The sequence below is a fragment of the Phascolarctos cinereus genome, unplaced genomic scaffold (genome assembly GCF_003287225.1).
Source record: "Phascolarctos cinereus isolate Bilbo 61053 unplaced genomic scaffold, phaCin_HiC Scaffold_4;HRSCAF=312, whole genome shotgun sequence".
NCBI classification, from domain to species: Eukaryota; Metazoa; Chordata; class Mammalia; order Diprotodontia; family Phascolarctidae; genus Phascolarctos; species Phascolarctos cinereus.
Genome location: NW_027555847.1, coordinates 206,768,186 through 206,794,729, shown reverse-complemented (window position 1 = coordinate 206,794,729; position 26,544 = coordinate 206,768,186). Strand labels below are relative to the sequence as shown.

At 38.8% G+C, this 26,544-nt stretch overlaps 1 protein-coding gene across 2 annotated transcripts in view; it reads right to left on the bottom strand.

Annotated features, from left to right (window-relative positions):
• Positions 1 to 2,647: 2,647 nt before the first annotated feature.
• XYLT1 (xylosyltransferase 1) overlaps positions 2,648 to 26,544 on the bottom strand; it is a 389,357-nt gene continuing 365,460 nt past the window's right edge. For both annotated transcript variants that reach the window (XM_020972424.2, XM_020972425.2), the window contains 2 exons: positions 19,421 to 19,754; positions 2,648 to 7,373 (listed from right to left, as the gene is read on the bottom strand). In XM_020972424.2, the coding sequence (XP_020828083.1) occupies positions 7,051 to 7,373; positions 19,421 to 19,754 (657 nt within the window). In that variant the 3' untranslated portion in view covers positions 2,648 to 7,050. The remainder of the gene's footprint in view (positions 7,374 to 19,420; positions 19,755 to 26,544) is intronic.

The window sequence follows — 26,544 nt, the reverse complement described above, 5'->3', positions numbered from 1 at the left end:
GCAATGATTGCTGGAGATCACATTCTACAACATGAAAAAAGCATTTGGATTTTTTGAAACTTGGATTACTGGTCAATTTCAGATAGTTCAGTATCTCATAAAATAATCCTTTAAATAAATAACAAAATATCTACATCTTTCAATGTGTGCCATTGGAATTCTTTTTTTTTTATTATTTAACTTTACTGTATTTACATGTTCTCTTTTAAAATCAATAGATTACAAAATATTTCTGTACAGTTTTATGCATATTATGATCTATAACAAAATAGTTATTTTTTAAAACTATATCACCACCTGTCTCTGAAAAATGAGGGGACAGTAATAACTTATGATGAGGCCATTAACAAACACCCCAACAAACCAACGATAACAACAACAACAAAAAAAAAGACAGGAAGAACTAGAAAGACTACTCCATTCAAAGCCAATGAGTTTACTATGAAAATCTTATTTTCTGTTGTCTTTGGGCTGGATCAGATGGTGAGGAATCAAAACAAAAGAGGTTGGAGGCTAGAGGGATTGAGAGGGCGGCACCTCTAAGATCAACTGGGAATATTTAGTGCACTCTTTCTCAAGCCAATGATACTCAACAAGGGGAAAAGGATAAACAACAGAGATGCTGCTGATTTACCCTTCAGTGAAGTTCATAATTACGATGTTTTTAAGGGGTAAAAAGGAAAAGCTCAATGTTAGCAGTTTGTAGGTAATTAAGTCAACCCATTACAGCTACAATATGCTGTAAGAGAGTACTTCCAGAGTTTGCTATGGTTTATAAGAGCTTCCAAACCTTTATTTTGCCCGCAGGAACAATATAAGGTCATTTTTCTTAAAGACTGAATTTGTACGCAATTTCCATTGTGTCTGTGAAACTGTAAATTGACGGGTTCCCCAGTAGGAGGGATAGCAGCAATCTCAAGGTGCTTTCTGTGATGTGGGCGAAAATCCGAAGAGTGAGATGACATCCGCATTTCCAACATGATTTTAAGGCCACATTTCAAAAAGGAGGAACCTAAGGCTTTATTGTGTTGTGAGATGGCAAATGATATGCTCTGAAGTAGTGAGAAGGGGACTGGAGTCCGTAAGGCCACAGGCCTTCCTTTTGAAGGGGGAGAGGGGCTCTTCAGGTGCAGAGAGACCTCTATTGAGTGGGGGAGTCATTAGCAATCCAAATATTCCCAGCCAAGAGGAAGGGACTCATTGCAGACAGAGAGGCCCAGTCTCCCTCAAGGGGCTTTGCGACAACAGAACCAAAGACAACTCGTTAACAATATACAAATGGGGGCGCATTTAACCGCGCTGAGAATTGGTACTCTGTCATCAGAGAAACCTGTACAGGATCTTGCTGTTAGTTAGGCAAGGTTATATGTAATACTTGGAAGTGTTTGACAGTGAGAAACAGAGAATTTGCATAGATTGTACATTCAGCTCAAGGAGATTTCGGATACCTTTTTCTCCTTCCTCCCTCAGGTAAACTTCTTAGAAAGACACTGTGAGGTAGCACCTGTGGTAGAACTCATGGGCAAAATAAGGTAACTGAGGCAGAAGCAAAAAAACAGATGATTGAGCTAGACGAGCCAGCTGTGTGCAAACAAGAGGGCAGCCCTAGTTTCTACTGTCTTACCTGTTCTTGGATAGTAGCAAGCCAAGAAGTGAAAAAACGCCTGAATACTTTTGCCACTAGGTGGACACTACAGATTGGAATGTCTATGCTAGATAAAACCTGTTACAGGAGTCTCTGCTGTTGGGGCTGGGGGAGTTTTATGAGTTTCTCTTATACCCTATCTCTTTTGTCCTGGTAACTTTGGAAGCTTTTCTTTCATTTTAAAGTTGTTTAAGACAAGAAATCCTCAGCCAAGAAGGCTGGAGGCTTCTACGTAGGATATATAACAGCAATGGCTGCTGATGGTTGATGATAATTCAAATCCTGTGAACTCTGTCACAATAAAAGTGGATGAGAGATAGGGGTTGGGAATGGAGAATGGAGAATCTCTGCTGTTCAACAGCTGTTTTTCATAATTGGAATTGGCTCCATTTTCCAAAAAGATAGCCAATGACTTTAGTGTGTGGTTGGGGGGGGGGGGTGGAGAGATGCGGGTATAATGTAATCTGGACCTGTAATTTCATCCATATTAAAAACCACTGGCATGGAAACTCCTTTCATTGGTACAGACCACCAAATCATAGTTCTAGAGAGAAATACTGAGAGCTTAAGTCACTTGCTCTTAGTGGCACAGATAGGTGGTATCTAAGAGAGGATTTGAACCCAGGTCTTCATGGCTCCAAGGAAGGTTCTTTATCCACCATGCTCTTGCCTCTCAGCCAGCACTCACCACAGGCAAACTCCTTATCTTTATTTCCAAATTTACAGGCTGGAGCAAATCATTCAGGGGAATAATTTGGGGAGGGGGTATATCTTGAATCATTTCCCACGAGGGCCATGAAGTACAACAACCAACAGCACTGGAATTTGGAATGGGAGCTGATGCTAATTATCTTTTTTTTCCCCCTTTCTCTCTTTAGAAGAAACTGTTTACTGGAATGAACACAATGGTACGTTTAAGATGGGTAGTATATATACATATTCATATATATATAAATATATATGTATAGATATATATCTATATCTATACATATATATATAAATATATATGTGTACATATATATATATATATCTATCTATATCTATACACACACACACACACACACACACACATATACAATAGATGTACATATACACATATTCATGTGTGTATATGTATACAAGAAGTCTCCTAAGTCCTAGGAAGGGTAAAATAATTACTTGATTCTTTCCTAATATTTCCTTTCTTTGTTGCTATTTTTTAATGCTGTGATCTGTGAGGATTTTCTATTTAGCAGCAAATTCTTATGCATGTAAATACATGACTGACTGACAGGCAGCCAGAATAGCACATGTGGTGCTCTGGACAACACTGACAATTCTTTGACAGCTCCTATGGGATACTGCCTTCTACTAGTCAGCACAGCTGTCAATGTTCACCAGGAATAAATGGTGGTTACCTTTGGGTGGCTATTAGAGGACCGTAACTATCCCTTTCCTAGCATCCCAAAGCCAAGGGAAAAAGAGATTCAGAATGTGGGGATGGTAGTGTCCCATAGTGGATAGAGAGCTGGCCTTGGAGTTAAGAGGACCTGGGTTCAAGCTCTGCTCTGACACATACTCGAAAAGCGACCCTGGGTAAGCTGCTTCCTTTTGGGACTCCCTTAAGACTATAAGCTGCAGAAGAGAAAGGGATAAAGGGAGCTTTTTCACTTTCAGTTTCCTATACCAAATAAAATTTCAGGTCTAGACTAAAAACAAAAGCCTAAAACTATAATCTGGTTATATCTGCAAAGGGAATAAGTTTAAAAAAATCTTTTTAATGTTCTTAAAGCAATAAGTATCAAATTCCAATTCTATTTCAACTTGTTTTGACCTTCATAGGAACAGAGTCTGGGAGAAAGGGTGAGCATCCCCAAATACGGTTTTTTAGTTCCTCTGGTAGGTGTTCTTGGTCAGGCACTCCCCCTCTGATTTACGAAAGCCTCCACACAACCACAGGGCTCATTTGCATCATAAAGCCAGTATCCAAGGGCACTAGCTCACAATTCACAAGTATGTGCTAATGTGGGCCTTGCATGGAGCCTCCTCCTCTCACTGAGCTGCTTTTATACACTTCCTGTCCTTGTGTCCTGTATCTTGCATGTTGGCTTTAACATTCCATGGTTCACACTCAAACCTGAATCCACTGTTTCAAATAAAAGCCTCTCTGCTCAATTAAGGCTGTGCTTTCCTGGAGGAGGGCTCACTACAATTTGAAAAACCACACTGAGTTATTTCCCTTCTCCTTGATGTGACTGGAACTACTCTGTCCACATGCTTGCAGATCACTGGGATGAATTCTGGATTAAAGGTCCAAAAATAGGAAGCAAGTGGTGGAAGGCACAACTTGCTTGGGGATTTCCTTCTGTCTAAATTGGACTAAGAGGGTTAGTAAAAATTTGTCTAAGGGGCCATCTATCTACCAATATGTGGGTACAAAGGCAAGCTTAGATTCCTTCACTCCTCACCCTACCCCCACCCTATTCTTTGATCTCATAAACCATCTCTTCAGCCAGTTATCAACAGTAATTCCCCCAGACACCCTGCTCTGCATTGAAAGTTCAGAGCAGATTCCAGGGCAAATACTCCCAAAGCAAACAAAACCTTGTGCCCAAAGAAATGTGGCTTTTCCAATGGGTTCTCAAAATAATCAAATCAGTCTCTGGGTAGGGGTGAGAAACAGGCTGAATGTTTTCATTTGGAAAAATGCTTTCATGAAGTCTTGGTGCAATTTGGCTCTCATTTAGAATTCTCCTTTTCACCAAATGTAACATCTACAAAGATATATTCTCTGGTCCCAAAATGTGAAAACTCCAATGGGTGTTCCACATCCCAACCTATTTTCCTACAGAAGAATGAATGGGGAGTTAAGAAGAAATTCACAGCTTGGACTGTCCCAGAACTAACTCTGGGGTTTCTCCACTCATTCCAGGATTTTAAAAGTCAGAAATGTCATTGAGCGTAATAGGTATAACTTCTGGGTGATTGTAGGCTGATATCAACCACGCTGACACAATCAGGCTCAGGCCTAAAAGTCACCACAAATAATACTGTTACAAATACAGATACTGAGCTGGCTGATTGAGAGGTTATAGAAAAGTTTTGTTATTTTTGCTGCTTTAAAAACCAGAATGTTCAGTAAAGCCCTTGCTGTCATATTTCCACAGAGAAACTGTGTGTAGAGAAGTATGTTGATTTTGAAGTTTTTAACCTCTTGCACAACTGATTATGTATTGACACATAAGCAATATGGGACTTCTGTGAAACTGAGCCTAAGGTTTCTGAAAGCCCCTTTGTTTCAGTGACCAAGGAATAGAAGTACTTCCACACAGACAATTCAATTTTGTCCAGTCAGCCTCACACATAGGACGAACTAACCTTCTTATACCATTCTCCTGTGATCTCACTTCAAATCTGGGCTCTAGAAGTGAGATCTGCTGGACAATATTCATCAGCAAATGGACAGGAGACAGGAATGATCCATAACACAAGGTTTGAAAGGGAAAGAAAGGTCCAGAGTGGATGAGCTGCAGTCTCTAGGCACCTCCCTGGCTTTGGGGAGAAGCTATAAGACACAGAGTAAGAGGTCCAGAGCCCTCCGGGCTTGGATTGGGAGGACCTACTGCTTTCACTAGGGGCTGGCTAGAACATTTTGGAGGGCATCAGCCTACTGTTAATGTGGGAGAGAATGAATCTGTTTCCTGCTGACAATATGGGTGGAAACACACCAAGTGTTCCTGACACCCCTGGGCCAGCAACAATCACAATTGAGAACATAGCAAAAAAAGAAGAGTATGCGTCTTGGGAGTGGGATGGGGCTGAGAAAGGGTGGGGAGCCTTTTGTGAATAAAGGCAGCTTTAGTTAGTAAGATAACATAATTGTCAAGCTGCAAAAAACAGCACCTACTAATTAGTCATTGACTAAAACACATAAATAATAAATATCTAAAGTGTTCCTTCTATGCGTCCTTGTTTGCATCCCTGGCTCCATACAACATTTAATGCTCTTGACATAACATCAGCATAGCTGATCTCACTATTTCAAGTCCAAAACAAACTTCAGCAGCTTCAAACCAACACTGTGGAAAGAAACAGAACAAGGGCTGGGTGCTCTGTTTAGGTCATTTTTGCAACCAAGTGTGCAGTTTTTAAAAGGGAATTTCCCCTCAGGGAGTGGGAGAGGATGATGGAGGTGTCACTCTAATGGCTTACTTCTCTCTAGTCTGAATGGGAAGGCCATTCATGGGATGGTTCCTTGCTTTGCTTGTCATGGACATTCACTTTGTTGAACTAAAGGAAAACCTTGACCTTTCTGGCAACACAAGTAATTAGAAACTGAAAAAAAAAAGATCCAAATACCCCCAAATAAATGAAGATCCAAACTCCAATCTTATCCTTACGATCTATGTAAGGTATTCCATTTAGCATTGCTTGTAAGAAAGCAGGTATCTTTAAAAACTTGGTTGGAAAAGGGCTTTCAAAATATTCTGGGTCAAAAAATTTAGATCATGCAATTTGGTCACACATAATAAGCACCAATCATGTACCTGGCAAGGTTTGGCCTTGGAAATGGAAGAACACTTGCAGGTGTCTGGCATTGTTCTGATTTTCAGTTAAGGGACTTTGCTCTGTCCAGTGTCTTATTCATCTCGAACAAGTTGCATATGTCAAATTCCCATTCTTCAGAGATTCAAGCAAGTATCGCCTGAAATATCTGAGAGACTGCATGAGGTAACTGTTTGAACCATTGTCATTGTTCCAGCTTCTGCCATCCGTCTATGGCCACAGACAGCTAAAAGGATTGAAACCCTCGCATTTTCACCTGTGAACGCACCAAGTACCTGCTATGCTTGTATGGAAGTGTGGCCATCACTGTAAAGTAAATATGGCAAGTATCATTTCATGCCCATCTGAGCTATAAAGAAAAATAACCCATCTATTAAGTGGGTGGTAGAGAACCCTCAACCTCTGGGAAATCACTTTGGGCCTTTTTTCCCTCTTAGCATTCTGGGTGATGCTGATGGATTTGATGATTATCGATAAGGGCTTTTTGGTTGACCGAGGAATGAACATTTTTATCAGCTACTTTAAATTCTCATATCCTTTGGGGCCAGACAAAGGACTGAACTCAAGGTCTATCTAGATATCTGGCCAAAGGGAAGAGCTTTAAAGAAGCAAATGGGAAAAAAAAAAGTAAGATTGCCTTAGGACCAGGGTGGGGTAATCTACCAATCTCCTGAGCTTATTTGCAGAGAGAACAATGCCAGGCTCCAACTTTAGTTCTTAAACCCTAGACCTCACACTGATTGTGAATATAAAAGTTCCCACCTGGGAACTGCTGATTGGGAGAGGGCTGGGGGTGAAAGAGGTTTCAGAATCCCCTGTACTCAGGGTGAAATTCCCTTTTAAATTCTACAGACCAGATGCTACCTCAGCCGACCATCAGGTTTGATGGCCCCAAGCTCAGACTTGGGGTCTGAACTCAAGGAACTCCAGGAAGTTTGGCTGCATGTTTGCATGACAGGGCAGGCGGTGGGCCCGATGGTGCAGATATCCACTGTAGACCAGACTCCTCCAACTAACGAGTCCACCCAGCTCTCCAACTTTGGGCCAGTGGTGGCTGCATTCCTCCGGGCTTGCTCCACATGGGCTAAGTTGATAGGGATATTGAGGACTGGGTTTAGGCCCTGAAAGCTCTGTTCCATGTAGGCATTATGAGGAGGTCCATTGTGTAGCTTCAAGGACTCATCTGAAAAACCAAAGGGAAAAAACATGTTATAAATTAGTGAGCGCACAATTTATTATTTCCGTTATTATTGTTATTTTTTTTTGAGACTGGGTCTCCTTATGTCAGCTAAGCTAGAAGCTCAGCAGCCACTCACAGGCTAAATTCCACAGCCGGTTGGCTTGGAAGCTCTGATCTACTTCATTTCTGACTTGGGCTGACTGGTGCCTCTTCAGGCACGCTGGCTGTCCTCCACTCCCAAGAGCTCACTATACTTGGTGCCAAACTTAGTGTGGACACCCAATAGACATCAGCCCTACATCAGCAGCTTAGAACTCCCGAGCTCAGGAGATCCATCAGCATCAGCCACCCCAGCTGCAGGTATTACAGGAGTGTGAGACACCATGATGGGGGAATGAATCATTTCATATAGAATCTTGGGCATGGAAGTAGGAATAAGGACTCCTAAGTTCTATGGATTCCCTTGTAGAGTCACTGTCCTCAAATGTCAACTAGACAGTTGGTCTTCTCCAGAAAGGATTGCAGGACCTTAGTTTTAGAACTGGCAGTCACAACAGAGGTAAGGTGAGGAAACTGAAGACAGATTAAGTGCCCAGGGTCGCACAAGATGAGTGACAGAGAAAGCATTTGAACTTGGGTCCTCTGACTTAAAATCCAGAGGGCTATTTATGCTATGCCACACTGATTCCCAGGGTGATTCCAAATTAATCCATTCTGCTCACAGTCTAGTACACAGTCTTTATAATATTGTCCTAAACTTAAATTCTAATGGATACTTTCAGGATGAGAAGAATAGGTTACTTTCTTCCTCTCTAAAGCTGATTCTTTTCACTGTGGTCTAGATCTTATCTTTTCTCACCTTCCCTACATCTTTTCTATCTTCCGTTGTGTGTGTGTTGGGGGGGGGGGAGGCATGGGCTAGCATTTATATAGAGCTTTAAGTTTTGCAAAATACTTTATGAGCAGCTACAATGGGAAGAGTGCCAGCCCTGGAGTCAGGAAGACCTGAGTTCAAATCCAGCATCACACATGTATTAGCTGGGTGACCCTGAGCAAGTCGCTTACTCATGTTTGCCTCTGTTTCCTTGTCTGGAAAATGAACTGGAGAAGGAAAAGGCAAACCACTCCTGCATCTTTGCTAATAAAACCAGAAATGGCATTACAAAGAGTCAAACATAAGTAACTGACCAAAAAAAAAAAGTATTCTATAAATATTACCTTGTTTGATTCTTACAATGTTCCTGGAAGGCAGGTACTTTTATCATCCCCACTTTACAGAAAGGAAAACTGAGTCAGAAGCTAAGTGACTCATTCAGGGTCACAAAGAAAGTGTCAAAGGCCACATCTGAACTCAGGTCTAATGCTCTATTTACTGCATTAGCGTTCTAGCTTCCATAGTAGCTTCAATTTCTTCTCATTATCTTTAATTTTATTTTTCGTATTTTATCTTGATATTATAGTCATTTTGAGACTGCTCAATATTTACCCTTCCCCCATGACAAAATAAATTAAGCAAAAATATCTGATACAGTTACTTCTGTCAATATTTTGTCTTAGTAGTCCTCTATCTCTTTGCTGTAAGGGGCAGTGGGTGGGGGGTATACATTATCTGTTCTCCAGGACTTTCCTTGCTTTTTTTCATTGTGCAGAGTTTCACTTCATTTTACTCATTTTTAAAAAATTTACATTTACATGTTTATTGTCACAGTATGCAGTGCAATTATTTTGTATCAGTTCACACATTTCTCTCAATTCCTTAGATCAAACTGAAACATTTGTAAAGTGCCTGTAGGCACTTAAAAAATGCTTATTTCCTCCCTTTCTTCATATGAGTAACTTTAAATTCATATACTGTAAAACATTGTTGTTTGTTGCTTTTGTTTTTTGCCATTCTTCAAGAAATAGTTACCCACTTTGTTCCTAGGTCACTAGAAACAGCTAGGTGGTACAGCAGATACAGCAGTGGGTCTGGAGTCAGGAAGACCTGAATTCAAATCCCACTTTTCACACTTACTCTGTGACCCTGGGAAAATCATTTAATCTCTGCCTCAGTTGACTCAACTAAAAAATAAAAATAATAACACATGTTCTGGTGTTGTTGTGAGGATAAAATGAGATAATATTTACAATGTGTTTAACACAATGCTTGGCAGATAGTAAGTGCTTAATAAATATTATTATTATTTATTATTATTACATAATATGTTTGTCTGAACCTTATTTCTGTCAACGTATTTTCTAATTTTTCCCAATAGGTCTTGTCAAAAAGCAAGTCTTTACCAGTAATTTATGTTTTTGGATTTATCAAACAGTTGATCGCTATTTTCAATTTCTTCAGTTTCTTACTTATCTGCTCTGTTTCACTGGCTACTTCTGTGCTTTTAACATCTCATTTCTCATCTGGCTGAACTACTCTGGGACATCCCCTACTACAGCTACAGAAGGTTCATCATTGTGAAACGTTCTCATCTTAACAGATTCCAGCAGCCTTGGTGCTCCACTTCATCACTACCCCGTGCCTCTCTGATTGGAGGGTGAGAACTGGAACTCCAAACCTCCATTTGGGGAGGGACCTCAGCCCAGATCTCTTCATTCCTCACTTGCCTATACTGCTTTGGGACTTCTCCATCATCCTGTGTGGGTACCTTTCCTGACTCTCATCTCTAGTTTTCAGCTTCTTTTTGTATGCTGTCTTCCCCGCATTAGACTGTAATCTCCTTGAAAGCACAGGCTGTTTTTCTTTTTTTATTTTCCTTTTTCAAATTTGTATCCTCAGCATTTAGCACGGTGCCTGGCATATAGTAGGCATTTCATAAATGTTTATTAACTGACTGACTACCAAATAATTCTGATGACAACTGTCGTACAATATAATATTAGGTCTGGCAATGCTATTACCCCTTTCTCTCATTTGTATTTTTTTTCATTATTTCTTCCTTGAGATTATAGTTTTTCCAAATGAATTTTGTTATTATTTTGTATAGTTTATCTATAAGGTACCTCCTCAGTAATTTAATTAATAAAAAAGTAAATTTGTAATTTGAGTTGCATTCTCATTCATTCCTATATTAGCATGGCCCAAACATGAACACTGAATCTTCCTTTACTTCTGTAAAGAGTGTTTTGTAGTTTTATCTATATGAATCTTGCATATATCTTGATAGATGAATTGCCAGGTATTTAATGTACTTTATAGATATTTTAAATGGAATTTTTCCTTAATTCTTTTCCTGGATTTTCTTAGTACTTTGCAGAAATACTAATGATTTCTGTGGATTTCTTTTATATTCTGCTACCTTGCTAAAGCTATCAATCATCTCAATTAGTTCCTTTGCTGATTCTCTATCTTCTAAGTACATCATGTCAGCTGTCAATACAGATAATTTTGTCTTCTTTTTGCTAATGTTTATATCTTTAATTTTATTTTATTGTGTTTCTGCTAGAGATACAATATTTGTAGAATTATGTCAAATAATTGGGGAGGTTGAGAATACCTTTGCTTTTTCCCTATTTCTATTGGAAAAGCTGCTAGTGTTTCTCCATTGCAAGCAGCTCTTGGTTTTGAAAATACGTTTTTGATTATATTGAAGAAGGGTCCTTCCATACTTGTGTTTTTTATTTTTTAAGAAAACATAAATATGAGCTATTTTTTTTTTGGTCTAAGGCTTTTTGTGCATCTATTGAAATAATCATTTGTTTTTTATTATCTTTGTCATTTATATGATTAATTATTCTAATTGTTTTCCTAATGTTGAATTATTCTTGTATCTATACTTGGTCATAGTAAATTATTTTCTGCATACATTGCGGTGTGTGAGGATTGTGAGGTTTTTTAAAAAATTGCATAAATATTCATTAGGGAGATTGTCCTTTTTCTCTCTTTTGTCTCTGCTTTGGACACCTCTCAGGACTGTATTTCTCTCCCTAAAAGGAGTTTGATAGAGCGCTGTCTATGTCTACTTTGGAGAATAATTTATGTAGCATAAGTATTCATTGCTTTTAAAATATTCGATAGCTTTCACTTTGAAATCTATCTGGTCCAATGTTCCTTCCCTCCACCTTTGACAATTCATTTGTGGCTCACTCAATTTCTTTTTCTGAGGCTGAATTGTTTCAAATCTCTTGTTTTGTTAATGTGGACATCTTATATTTTTGTACATACTCATGGATTTACTTTGAGTTTCCAGTTTTGCTGACTTTTCCTCTAGTTCCATATATATGTTTAAAATTAAACTTAACTTTCCCATGAAATTCTCTTTCCCAAGAACCTTATTCCATCTTTGGTATCATACTTTTCCATTTTTCTAGATTAAGTATCTTCTATTCTCTACCATTCTTTATCTTCTAGATTCAACTTATCACCAAGTTCTGTCATTTCTTCTCTGGAACCACCTCACAGATATATTCCTTTTCCATTCCCACTATTATTTCCCAGTCTAGGATCTAATTTATTCACCCAAAAAACATTTATTGAGTGCTTATGTTCAAGACATTGGTTTCCATATAATAGAGGATACAAAAATGAATAAGATACAGATAGGTACTGACCTCACCTCATCTTATCTTTTGATTTGTTAGGAGAGAAAGGACATATTCACAATTAGCTACAATATATTTCCATGGTGTTCTAGCTGATTTTAATCTTTCCTTTCTTCAGTCCCTTTTACAGACCTAGGCCAGCTAGGCCAGCTGTCCTAAAACACTGTTTTCATATCATCTCATGCCCAAGAAATTGAGAGTCCACTACAGGGGGCAGTGGATAGAGGGCTAAAGCTGCTCACTGGAAGATGTGGGTTTGACTCCTGCTTTAGTAGTTACTAGCAGTATGTCCCTGGGCAAGTCTCTTACCTGTAAGTCTACTTCAGTTTCTGTACAGTAGGGATAATAGGGCAGTGAGGTGACACATTGTATAGAGTGCCAGGCCTGCAGTTAGGAAGACTCATCCTCCTGAATTCAAATCTGGCCTCAGACACTTACTAGTTGTGTGATCCTGGGCAAGTCACTTAATCCTGTCTGCCTCAATTTCTTCACATGGAAAATGAGCTAGAGAAGGAAATGGCAAACCACTCCAGTATCTTTGCTAAGAAGATATGAGATACCTCCATATGGCATTATGAAGAGTTGGACACAACTGAAAATGACTGAACAATGAAAAAAATGGGAATAATAATACCACCTACTTCACAGGATTGAAAAAATATGTGTAAAGTGCTTTGCAAACCTTAAAGTACTATATAAATACTAGTTATTATTTCTCCAAGAGATATAATGTTTCTAGAAATATGTCAAATAATTGAGAGGGAATAGGAGGTACCCCTACTTTATCTCTATTTGTACCAGGAAAGCTGCTAGTGTTTCTTCATTGCAAACAAATCTAGGTTTATATATATGTTCTTAATGATATTAAAGAAGGGCCTTTGCATGCATACTTATATGCTTTTTAGTTTAGCTTAAAAACAAAAACAAAACACAAATGAGAGCTACAATGAGTTTTAGTGCCTAGTGAATCATGTTTAAGATCCAGTGTATCTATCTGGCTTTCAAGGCCCTCTATAATTTGGCTTTGTCCTACCTATCTAATCTTATTTCGCATTATTTCCCTTTTATACAGACCACTCACCTCGCCATCCTCTGTGCATATTCCTCACTCTAGTTTTTGTCTCTGTGCTTGTGTTCATTATTTAAAGTTTTTGCCTGAATGTATGAACATATTGAATTCACTCTTTCCTCTTCAATCCTCCAAATTTGTCTTATTCTTTAAGGCCTTGATGAAATCTAAAATGCACATTGTCCTCCTCCAGAATACTCCAGCCTATAGTGACCTCTCTGTGCTGCACACCTTACTATTTTGCTAAGTCACTACCACATGACCTAGCACTTGTGATCTATTTCTGGCATATTGTCCTGTCTCCCTATTTAGAATGCAAGTATCTTGAGACCATGACTTACACATTTATATTACCTACAGCACATGGCACAGGAAGGAACATAGGTTGGTTTATCCATTTTCACTGATTTGGGTCTCTTAACCAAAACCACAGGGACCCTAAATTTATTTCCACATGTTACAGATGGGCAAAATTTTTCCTTGATGGAGGGAAAGCTCTGGAATATATAGGTAGCCCCAGTAACCAGAAGTACTAGAAATGAATTAACCAGTCAACAGATAGGACGAGTGAACAGCAAGAAGAATGATTAAGGGGAGGGTGAAGTTAGATGATCCAGGAACTCTCTTTCTGGCAGACAAGTGAGACTAGGAACACTAAAGGCTCTTTGAGTAGGGCCTGGCTCATTCTACAGCAACATCTGCAGCTGTGGCTATCTATGCAATCATAACTATTCAGCAATTCTATAGCACTTTACATCTTACATCCATTTTATCCATATTCCATCCCAGTAGGGAGAGAATAATGGCCTCTCTCCTAGAGGGGAAAAAATGTTATTCTTGTCATTTGGCTGTTGAGGAGTATTAGTTGGGGTCAGAAATGGGAATTCACAGCCATGAAATTCTAGAACTGCCACTGATCTGTGTCTCTCTCTCTGCATAACAGCAACATCTGTTTGTTCAAAGCTTCTCTCTAGGCTGGCCTTAGAAATATAATGATGATGCCTTGCCTTTATATGGTCCTTTTAGTCTTCATATTTATGATTTCATTTGATCCCTATAAAAAACTGGCAAAGTAGGCAGGGTAGATATAATCATTCTACTATTCTTCCTTCTAATAATTTTGCTGTTGTTGTTTTCATTCATGTTCGACTCTTCATAACCCCATTTGGGATTTTCTTGGTAAAGATATTACAGTGGCTTGCCATTTTCTTCTCCAGCTCCTTTTACACATGAGGAACTGAGGCAAACAGGGTTAAGTGACTTGTCCAGGGTCACGCAACTAATAAGTATCTGGGACCAGATCTGAACTCACAAAGATGACTTCTTGACTTCTGAGTCTGGCCTGGCTGCCCCACTTCCAATAATAGTAGAAAGAAATTTAGGGACAAAATAGGTAAATGACTTTTGTAAAAGACTAGCTGGGATTAAAACAAACCCCTATTTTCCATTAAAAACAAAAAAAACATTTATTAAGCTCTAATTACATAATACCGAGGACTGGCTTAGGTGCTATGGATAAAAAAGATGGAAAAAAAAAAGGATACAGGTTGTTCCAAGGGAGTTATTTGCCAAAGAACTATAATATAAGGTAGAATGTGATGGAACCATGAAAGAGATGAGATAGACTGATCTTGGAAAATTTTTAAGAGAATCACTTTCGGCTGGGGGCTCAGAGAAGGATTCATGGAGGAGTTGGATCATGGCTGATCCTTGAAAGAAAAGAGTTAACTGATCTACAAGCATGTATTAAACACCTTCTATGTGCAAGGCACTCTGCTAGGTGCTAGGGATTTCAAAAGGTGTTGTATGACTTTAGATTATAGTGTATGTATTATATCCTTCACCAATAAGCTACATGAAGGCAGGGACTACCCAATCTAAACTTTACATTTCCCTCAGTTACTATCATTGTGAACTGCACATAGTTGGTACTTATCAAATGCTTATTGAATTGAATTAGAGAAACTGAACATAATCAGTCCCTGTTTTCTATTCTTCATGGCTAGAACTCTGAGGTACTGATGCCTTTGCCACATCCACGAGGAGTAGGCAATAAGGAACAGGGCAGCCCTGGAACGGCTATGATGAGATGATTTTATAAGAATCATCATCATCATCATGATCATCATCTTCTCCTTCTTCTCCTCCTCCTTCTCCTTTCTACCTGTATCCTTGTTTTCTCAACCACATGCATCCCTATTTTTAAGCTTTCAAAGTCTTGAACAAGGTTAATCACAAACTCTGGCCTCAAAGAAGCCCTGCTAGTTGTAAGTAATGACAAGGCAGAAACTAAGCAAGAGAAGGAAGTGGTCACTGAGGAGGGGGAGATACAGAATATTCTGACTGAATTGGAGGAGGGGGCCATTTTTTCCCTTCATGCTCCATCTGATCAGCCAATGATGGATTTAGAGTTGAAAGGGGCCTTAGAGGACATTCGATTCAGCCTTTTCATTTTACAAAAGAAGAAACTGAGGTCTGAAGAGGTCAAGTGACTTGTTAAGACCATGCAGGTAGTAAGCAGCAGAGCCAGATTTCAAATCTATGTCTTTAAACTCAAAATATGGTGCTTTTTCCACAGTGCCACAACATTTGTGTCATCTGTGACTCTGCAGTGGAAGGGTAAATAAGAATACATAGTATTAGGGGGACTCTTGAATAGCTGGAGAGGGGCAAGGGCAGTGAAGTGATTCTGAGGGAAAGGGGGGCTCTCTACTTCAAAGGCACAGGATTCACTTCATTTTCTTGCCCCTGTCCATCTTCAGCTCCTCAAGAGCCCCCTAGTGAAAATCAGTTCTAGGGCCAGTGCTCTATCCACTGAGTCACCTAGCTGCTCCAGGAATATTTTTTAAAAGCCAACAAATGCATACTCAGTTGACCCTTACAACAATGCTTGTAAGGTAGGTGCCATTATTATTTCTATTTTATAGAACGGGAAACTGAGGCTGAAAGAGTAAAGTGATTTGCAAAGGGTCATACAGACAGTAAGTGCTGGAATCCCAATTTGACCTCAGGTCTTCCCAATTCTAGATCTGGCACCCTAACCACTATGCCATCTAGCTATCTAGCAAGGAAATACAAAGCAACAGAAAACACAAGGGCCTTCCACAAAAGAATGCATCCCATAGGGAAGTTTATGATCAGGCACTTCCTCAAAAGGTATAATTACATTTATTCTTCACTTTTTCTTGGATTTAAATGACATTTTTCTCCTAGAAATGGCTAAGGTATAAGTGACATTAACTAGAGTGTGTCTCTGTGTGTGTGTGTGTGTGTGTGTGTGTGTGTGTGTGTATGACACAGAGAGAGAGAGAGAGAGAGAGGGAGAGAGAGAGAGAGAGAGAGAGAGAGAGAGAGAGAGAGAGAGAGAGAGAGAGAGAGACAGAGAGAAAATAACAGAACTATGATTACCATCCACTGTGGCCAACACCAGGACTGACAATGATAAATAGCTATACTAAAAGGAATGAAATTATGAAGTGCAGTCATCTTCAAAGAATTCATATAAACCTCCTTATATCACAAAAACAAAAATGGTAGCAGCCCTCAGTTGCAAAGGTTGAAAAACTAGCATCCCAAGCACTGCTCTTGGATATGACCTAAGATCCTGGATTTGGATCCCTCCATATTTTCCATCTCCTAAAAGGAATTAAAAAACAAAGACAGTGTGTTCTCCACATGCCAGGTACATTTAGTAAGTACTTCTTGAATGAATGAGTGGATGGATGAACATATAAATTGATGATCACTTTCAAAATCAAAGTATACATAACATATGCTGCGCTGAAAACCTAAATATGTATAACTGAATCTTAATATTTTAGGGAAGTAAAATATGTAAAAATTTATTCTTGTTAAATGACTCAATTATGTATTATTAACTCCACCCCCATATTTCTGGTAAACAAAAATCATGTCATCCCTAGACAGTGGTAGATATCATTTGCCAGTGGAACAGAATCTCTTCCTTTGGTGGAACTCCTAATTTTTCTTTCATAGCTTTACAATGCATTCATTCAGTCTCGTCGGAGTGGTATTGGTGGAGGGGGAAAGAGTTAAAAAAAATAAAATGGTGACAAAGCAATAAAAGCCAGGAAATTCAAAGTAAAAGGAGCAGCTAATGAAAATTTTGAAATAGAAGCAAAATATTGTTGCTGTGTTTAAAAACCCTTATGAGAAGTGAGATTAACATGGGAAATACTACTACAACAAAACTCTTGATGCTGTCCTCTGTAATTAAATTTTCTTCAATTCCACCTCATCAGATTTCTTGAGATTACTAGGGACACATCAATAGCTAATTACTCTTGATGAATCGTTTTACAAATTGTATTTTCTCCCACCTTCATGTTCTTTGTAGCTGGAACATTGTTAGCAAAATGTTAGCAATTACCAGCAAAGCGTTGTCTGCTCAGCAATGGCTGAATGATCCTGGTCTTTCTCACTTTGCATGAGATGGCGCCATTACCCAAAATGGAAAAATGCAAGTTAGAAATGGGGCATAGTTTAACCTCTGAAGTGATCCCAACTAAGGCAGCTTTTCTTTTTCTTTGTACAGTCTAATGTCTGAACAGCTAGGGAGAGGGTTACGAGTAAGGCCATTCTCATCATCATTTCTGTGTGTCACTTGTAAGTTTTTTGTTGTTGCTGATTTGTTTTTCAGTAATCCCATTTTGAGTTTTCTTGGCAAAGATACTGGAATGGTTTGCCATTTCTTTCTTCAGTTCATTTTACAGATGAGGAAACTAAGGTAAACAGGTTTAGGGGCCTTACTCAGGGTCAGACAGCTAAGTAAATGTCTGAGGCCAGATTTGAACTCATACACATGAGTCTTCCTGACTGCAGGCCAGGTACTCTATCCACTGTACCACATAGCTGCTAGATGTGTGTGTGTCTGTATGTGTCTGTGTGTAGCTAAGGGTTAAAAGCAAGTAATTAATAACTTAGTAATTAAATATTTATAAAGCACCTACTGTATTCCAGGCACTGTGCTAAATGCTGAGAATATAAAGAATGGCAAAAGACAGTCCCTGTTCTCAAAGGGCTCATAGTAAAAGAGCTCATGTTTCTATCACTATCCTGGAGATCTGGAGGGAAAAAGTGGCTTCTTAATTCCCAATCTCTGTCCCCAGGTAGCCCCAGAAATCTGCCAATGTCAGATTTCCGAGCATGGTCTGAACATTAATCAGTAGGTTATAGACTAAATGGACAGTATACATCTGCATCAGTAAGACACTTAGTCTATGCTTTCACATCATTCATCATAAAGAATTGGGAAGAAAGGAGGCGAATCTAATTTACATACATGCAAATTAATGCATCCCTTTCCAGAAGTTATAAGTCCCTAGGGCCAAAATTCTATCTTCCTCCCCCACATTGTGCCTTTTTTCAAAATTAACAGCTAGCACATTGTTATTGATGAGGTAAGTGGCTGAAATGAAATTCTTGGCTTCTCTGTTTATTGTTGTTTAAATAGAGACGTGCAACTTAAAAAGTTAAAAAAACAAAAATATGGAAAAAAATGGGCATGTGAGGTACCCTGCTGAGAAATATGTTCAGTCAGACCCCTCTGGGGGAAAATTAGAGTGCATTAGCTCTCAGCAGTTGCCTGGTGATGTTAGTATTGCATGAATGGCAAGATTCCCTGATAGCAAAATGCCTGGCTCAGTTTATTTTCCATCCCATCATAAATATGATCAAGAACTTCAGGAAGCTCAATGGGAGAGTTTCATCTGTCTGGTATATATTAAATATTGGACAGATGGAGTCACTTTAGTGTGGAAGGAGAAAATGAGAAGCTATTTTTAGCAAAAAAAAATTTGATTTTACCTCACTGAGGGAAATACATGTATTGTCCCAATGTGGTCTTCATATACCTGAAATACAACCCGGGCATCTGAAGAAATGGAGAGGCAGCACAATGATGAGGGAAGAATATGTGGATTGGAATCAGAAGACACCGGTTTGAATTCTAGCTCTAATACTTACTAGCTATGTGAAACTGGACAAATCATTTGACCTCTCTGGGTCTCAGTTTCCTCATGGAGACATTATTTGCATTGCCTATTCATATGATTATGGTGAGGAAAGTGGAACCTAAAGCACTATAGAAATGTGACTTATTATTACAGTTACCAGTTGTAGTTTTAGTATTAGTATTGTTAGTATTATTATTATTATGTCATTTTCCTTCTCTAGTTCATTTTAGAGATGAGGAACTAAGGCGAACAGGGTTAAGTGACTTGCCCAGGGTCACATAAAAGTGTCTGAGGCTGAATGTGAACTCATGGAGTTGAGCCTTCTTGATTTTAAGGCCAATGCTCTTATCTACTCCAACACCTACTATCACCACTACCATCACCACCACTACCACTGCAGAAAAACCAATTTATGCTATAGGTAAAAGCATATCTTCCTAGAAGTGATCTAAATGAAAAGCTCTTACCTGGCTTAATAGGCTGTTTGTTAGAGAAGGTCAGAGGAGTAACAAGGAATTTGGTTTCAGCAACTGGCACCCAGTGATGTAGAATTTTGACAGTCCAAACTCCAGGCCGAAGGGGCAAGTTCAAAGGTGGTTTGTAATGTGTGAACTCAGCACTGGACTCAATCAAGATGTCATAGGTGGCTGCAATGACATTGACAGGATCAACCCAAATGACAGTCACTGTCACATTGGGCCCCTTCCCCCATTTCTGCATCCCTACTGGTTCATCCATTGGCCCGAGAAGTCCTCCAAAGTTGCGGAATATCCTCTCCTTGGCATCCCACTCAGTGCCGATCTGAAATAATAGGACAGTTGCTGAAGTCAACTTGGATGGTGAACCACTCGATGGACCTCAGGTTCTTTTCTTTGCATTAAGTTTATCTCATATATGTCATAGAGCAAAGACATGTGCATCCCCAAAGGGGAATAAAGTTATTGAGTGAGGCCTTGCAAACCTAAGTGATTTTAACACCATGGCAACAAAAGTCCCTTGGTACAGAAATCATTCTAAGGAGGAAGACCTTAAAAAACATGAACAAAAAAAGTGCTGTAGTTAATAATGAAGATATGTCTATGATGTAGAGTTGTTCAGACTTCTTCAGTATCTGGGAAATTGTTCTAGTAAACAGATATTGCCATATTTTCCTACAGTAGCCTAGCTGGTCAGAGAGATGTGGTAATATAAAATCAATCAATCAATGAGTATCTTTTAAAATTCTTACTGTGCACTAGACATTGTACTAGGTGCTGGGGATAGAAAGAAAATAAAAGTGAATTTTTCCTCTTGAGGAGCTTACATCCTATAGGGGGAGACATGTATATATATAAGTATAAACAGAATAAACAGAAAAGAAATACATGACAGGTACAAGGAAGTTAGGGAGGGAAGGCTGGAAGATCAGGAAAGACTTTATGGAGAAAGTGATCCTTGAGCTGAGTGAGGTTTGAAGGAATTTCAGGATTCTGTGAGATGAAGGTGAGTGAGAAGGTGTGCATTCTAGGCACAAAGAGATGGCCAGAGAGAGGAGATGTAGTACCATATGTGAGGAATAAAGGGAAGGCCATTTGGGTCAGATAATAAAATGCAGAAAGGGGAGTAATGTATAATGAGGCTGGAAATATAGCTTAGGGTTAGGTTGTAAGTCGCTTTAAAAATTCAAAGAGAGGAGTTTAATTTCAAAGGCAATAGGGATACCTTGGAGTTTACTGAGTACGAGACTGATATAGTCAGATTTGTGCTTATGGAAAATCACTTTTGTAGCTGTGCAGGGGATGAATTAGAATGGTATGAGATACAGAGGGAAGCTAAAGCAGAGAACATTACAATAATCCACATGATATATGATGAGAGAGAAGGGGTTGCATGAAAGAAAAGATGGTCTGGAGGTAGATAGAAACCACAAGATTTAGTAACTGGTCAGACAGTGAGAAGCTGAGAATAATAATAAAACCTTACACAAATCTGGAAGAACAGTGATGATCTCAACAGAAATAGAGAAGTCTGGTAGAGGAGTGGGTTTGGGAAGGAAAGAACAGTTTGATTTTGGACCTGTAGCGCTTGATACATGTTTGAAATAGTCAATTGGCAACTGGTGATTTGAGACTAGAAGTTGGGGAAAGCCTGACGCTGGATATACTATCTGTGAATTATCTGCAAAGAAATGATAATTGTGAAATTACTGATGAAATTAATAAGGGACAGTACAAAGTGAGATAAGGAGAAGAGAGGCCGAAACAGAACCGCGGAGAATGCCCACAGTTAGGGAGTGTGGTATGGAGGATAAGCTAGCAAAGGAGATGGAATGGTCAGATAGGTAGGTAGGAGACAAACCAATAATAGTGTCATGAAAACTTAGAAAGAGTATTTGGAAGGAAAAGGTGTTGGAGAATCAAATGCAACATAGAGGTTAAAAAAGAAAAGTTTGAGGACTGTGAAAAGATAATCAGTATTGGTAATTAAGAGATCCTTGGTTTCACTTGAGGGATGATGTTGGAAGCCAGATTGTAAAGGGTGGAAGAGCGAATGAGAAGAGATGATCAGAAGACAATGTAAACAGCTTTTCTTTGGAGTTTGGTTAAGAAAAAGAGGAGAGATATAAGAACATTTTGAGAGTACGGTAAAAGTTGGTGAAGGTTTTTTTTTTTTGAAGTTCAGGGGACATGAACATATTTGAAGGTAGTAGGGAAGAAATCAATAGACAGGGAGAGTTTGAAGACTAGAGAGAGGATATGTCTGACGGGGCAATCTAACGGAGAATATATGAGAGTGAATGTGATCAAAGGTACATAAAGCTGGTCTTTGTGAAGAAAAGGGCTACCTCATTATTTAGGTCTGGAGGGAAGGAGAATGAGGTGTCAAGCTGTTTAAGGATGAAGAAAAAGGGAGAAGAGAGAGTAAATGATCTCAATTTTCTTAGTAAATAAGAAGTGAGAAAGATACATGTTAGGTTACATAATACTGACCCAAAAAAAATGACTTTCATGGAAGAGGTAGTATAAAAGACATCATTGATGATATGTGCATCCAGTAAAGAAGTTGAGATTCTGGTCATGTAGCAAAAATGAAACATAACAGATGGAGAGCCCGTGGGCTATATTGCTATCTTTAATATATTAAAAGAAAAAGGCTTCTAGCACACTGGGTCAGACCTCTAATGACTATTTATAGAAAGTCATAGCACAAGAGCCACACAAGATGATGAATACACAAATGAATGAATAAATGAAAAAAGCATTTATTAAATGTCTACTCTGTGTAAATACTGTACTAAGCGCTGGGGGAGAATGTATGACAGTCCCTGACCTTGAGAAGTCCACATTAAAATGAGGGAAATATAGAGAAGGTTTTTGTTCTAAGTCAAATGGACAGATTTCATGGTCTTTTGAGTCCTTCTGATTCAAAGAACAGTGCTCTTTGCCACTATATCATGCTGCTTCTAATTCTAAAATAATAAAATATTAAGACTGTGACCTACTCTCTGAACGGTACCAACTGGACATCCCTGAAGCACTTCAACTGAACTCATTTCCCCCCAAACCACCCCTTTCTGAATTTCTTCATTTTTGCTCTGCATCACTATCCTTTCATTTACCCAGGCTTGCAACCTCAGGGTTGTGTTTGAATCCTCCTTTTCATTTTCCCCATATGTCCAATCTATTGTCAAAACTTTTTTCTACTGCCACAACATCTTAAATATCCATTCCCTTCTCCCCACTCAGAGCTAGGCAATGCACTAGTCTAGAAATGTAATATGGGAATAGGTTGTGAAGAGCCCCTTATTAGCTCTAGGAGTAAATATAAAACTTAATGTTTGGCATTTAAAGTGTTACATGATGGTGCTTCCATTCTAGCTTTCAATCCTTACTACACATAACTCTTCTTTGTACATATTACAGGTTAGCCCAACTGCTCTTCTTACTCTTCCTTACGAGGCTCTCATTCATTGCCTTTGCAAAGGATTCCATTCTCTTTCTAACTGTCCCAGAATTGAAGGGACATATGTTTCTCATGTTGTTTTCGATTATCTCAATCTATCCAGCCTGATCTCTCTGTATTTCCTTGCACAAACCTCCATTCTCACCAAATCGCTCTATGAACTGTCACAGTGCGTACATTTCAAGCTTTTTGATGTCCACACTTTCCTCAATCCTCTTACTGAATTTTTCTTTACCACATACATATCATTTTTTCTTCTTCTTGGAATGCCCTCTGCCCCACCTTCTTCTCAGCCAAATCCCAGGGATCCTTCAGGACCTACTTTGCATCCTAACTCCTTTACAAAATCTTGCCTGACTATGCCAGCCCATCACAATCTCTTCCTCCTCTGAGCTGTGGTAGAATTTATTATCTCTTTCAAACAAATGGTCAGTGGCTTTGTGACTGTTGTCTTGTACTGTTTAATTTTATATGACTATTCCTTCAAGATAAGGACAACATTCTATACTTTTTATCTCCCCAAATACTTTACCCCATAGTAAGTGTTCAATGATTATTTATTGATTTATCTTTGACATGGGGAAAGGTGACAAAAATAATAAAATATGCTGCATCATTCATTACAGGATTTTCTTCTCCAAAGGCAGAGATTTACATTTTTAATCATGCTTTCTTTCATTTGCTATTAAAATTAGTTTGTTTTCCTTAAACACACAACCACCTGTGGCAAAGGAGAGATGAACCAAAAGCATAACAACAGGGGAAAATTAACCAAAGCAGAAGCATTTTCCTATGGATACTTTTGTTTCTGTTCAGTCATTTCAACTTTCTTTGTAACCCAATTTAGAGTTTTCTTGGCAAAGATACTGGAGTGGTTTGCCATTTCCTTCTCCAGCTTATTGTAGATTACGAAACTGAGGCAAACAGGGTTAAATGACTTGCTCAGGGTCACATAGCTTGTAAAATGTCAGAGGCTGAATTTAAATTCAGGGAGATGAGTCTTCCTGACTCTAGGACCACTGCTTTATCCACTGAGCCAACTAGGTGCCATATAGTCAGCCCATGATGTTCATTCAGCAAATGTTTAAGCATTTACTATGAGTATCAATATGTTGGCACAGTGGGAAGAGCACTAGATTTTGCTTTAGAACACCTGATTTCACATTCCATCTCTGCCATTAACTATTCTTGTAATTTTGGGCATATCATTTCAACTCTCCAGGCCTCAGTTTCCTCATCTGTCAAATAAAAGGATTGGACCACACAGTTCCTAAGATCCCATCCAGTTTTAAACACAAGCTCCCTTGACTGGCCAGAGTAAACAGAGCACAGGACTTGGAAGCAAGAAGACCTATCTTCATCCCTTTTACTAGGAGTGTGACTCTGGGGAAGTCACTTGACCTCTCTCACCCTCAGTTTCCTTATCTTATAAAATGTGGATAATAATAGCACCTCCCTATACAGAGCTGTGGTGAGGATCAAATGAGATAACATACGTACAGCGTTTTGCAAACCTTAAAGCATTCTATACATGCTATTATCATCACCACCACCATCACTACCATCATCGTTGCTGTCGTCTTCCAAGAGGTTTTTCCAGTTCACTGGCCTGGATCTGGTTTTAATACTTGCTCCTCTAGGTTCTGGCACAAATGGGCATTGATGATTTTAGAGAAAAAATATGTAAAAACAGGGACGGGAGTGTCCATAAACATAGAGACAGTGTGTTCATAAATAAAGAGTGAGTACTGTCCATTTACAGAGGACAAACTGGCCTTAGAAAAGTGGTCTTGGATTCAGACACCGTACACACAGCCTATTTCAGGCTGATCCCAGCACAAATAAGGCCATTAGGAACCAAAAGCTCATAATAATTGCTTGTCATGCAGGTATGTGTGTAAACATGCGGTTTCTTTTCCCCCAGGATGAATCTTATCTGCCAGTATGTTGAAAAATGAATTTATTGCCCAGAATTCTAGTGCAAAGAGGCCTTGTTAGTCTTCCAAATTAAATTAGATCTCTTTTTGTTCCCCAGGAGCACTATTTTCATGTTTCTGAACATGCAGCATAAAGTGTGTTGATAGAAGAAAATGAAGATAATACAACATGTATTTTCCATGCAATCTTTTTTCCTTTTTTAAACAGTACATCATACACAGAAGAACACATGCACATATTTGAGCATGTTCTCAATTTTTATAAGCCTTAGGAAAGACATATTAGCCTTTTTTATGTTCAGATAGTAAAAAACCAAACTCAAACTGCATAGAACTCAGAAAGTGACAACTCCAATATTACCTTGCACATAGTAGGAATTCAGTTAATGTTTAGTGAATGAGTGAAGTTGAGAGGCTGTAGAGATCAAAACTTAGCCCTTGAAATGAAGGGTGGGTATTTTTTTAAACATATGTTTAAACTTCCATTGATCTCCACTTTAACAGTTAACTTGGGATGGACAAAAGTAACTGAACAGGCACTCTTTTTAAAAGACCTGTTCGCTAGGGCTCAGTGCAGGACCAAAGACATATAGCTAAAGGTATTTTTGTTACTTTTTTAAATTGAAAATATTTTTATTCTGATTTTTTGTTTTTAATATCACCATTTCCCAGTATATCTCCTACTCCCTTCCAGAACTCCATCATGGCTTATAACAAACAAAAAACAGAGAGAGAAAGGGGACAGTTCAGCAAAATTAACCAACCTATCAATTAAAAGATTTTAATTTGTACTAAAGAAAGACAAATCAATGGCAAAAACTCATTCAATGTAGAGTCCTTTCCCTTCTAGAGCCAGGATATTTTTGAAAAATGAGGAAGAAAAGGAAAGGCTAGAGAGAACAAAAGGGTTTGTTTAGCAAATCGTGTGTTTTTGAAATCAGAAAGTACAAAGGGAAATTGATATTCACACCACTGCTACTTCTATACCTTGCTTAAAGAATACATTTGCTCACGAGTGATATAGAGCGAGCAAAATCTGCTGAACGTCTTCCTTGCAGCTTTCAAGAAATGAGTATTAACAACAATTTTAGAGACATTAAATTTTAAAACAAAGGAAAATGCTGACAAAATGCCTGAGTAGGGCAGTGATCAGAGAAGAATAAGGACAGATGGGCGACTCTATAGTTCCTTAGAGGGATGTGTTACGTAGTTCAGAGAAGACAGCTGATTCCCAAAAGGAGTGGGAAAACCAACTGACTTCAATCATGGACTTCCTCCCCACGCTCTTTATTCCTCCTATGCCTTGGGTGCCTCTCAACATAAAATATTACAAATGGGCAAGAACCATTCTGTGATTCACCAAGAAATAATCATTTTAGAAAAACAACACACACACATGCACACCTGCACACACTACACACACTGACCTATCCAAGAAGGAAACCATAGAGAATAGGGAAGAAGAAATGTGTCTACCTTACTGAAAAGGGTTCACCAGTTACTTTTTTCCTCTCATTTTTTTCTGCTCTAGAAGAAACTATGATTTTTATCGGAGTAGAGAACTTTCAATGAAGAAATTCCCTCTATTAATGCAGACCAGCAACCCTTCTGTATCTTATAGTTTTACAGAGGGATGTTGGGGTACTGAGAGGTTAAATGATTATCCAGGCTCATACATCCCAGACAGTGTGTTCAGCAGGAACAAACCATAA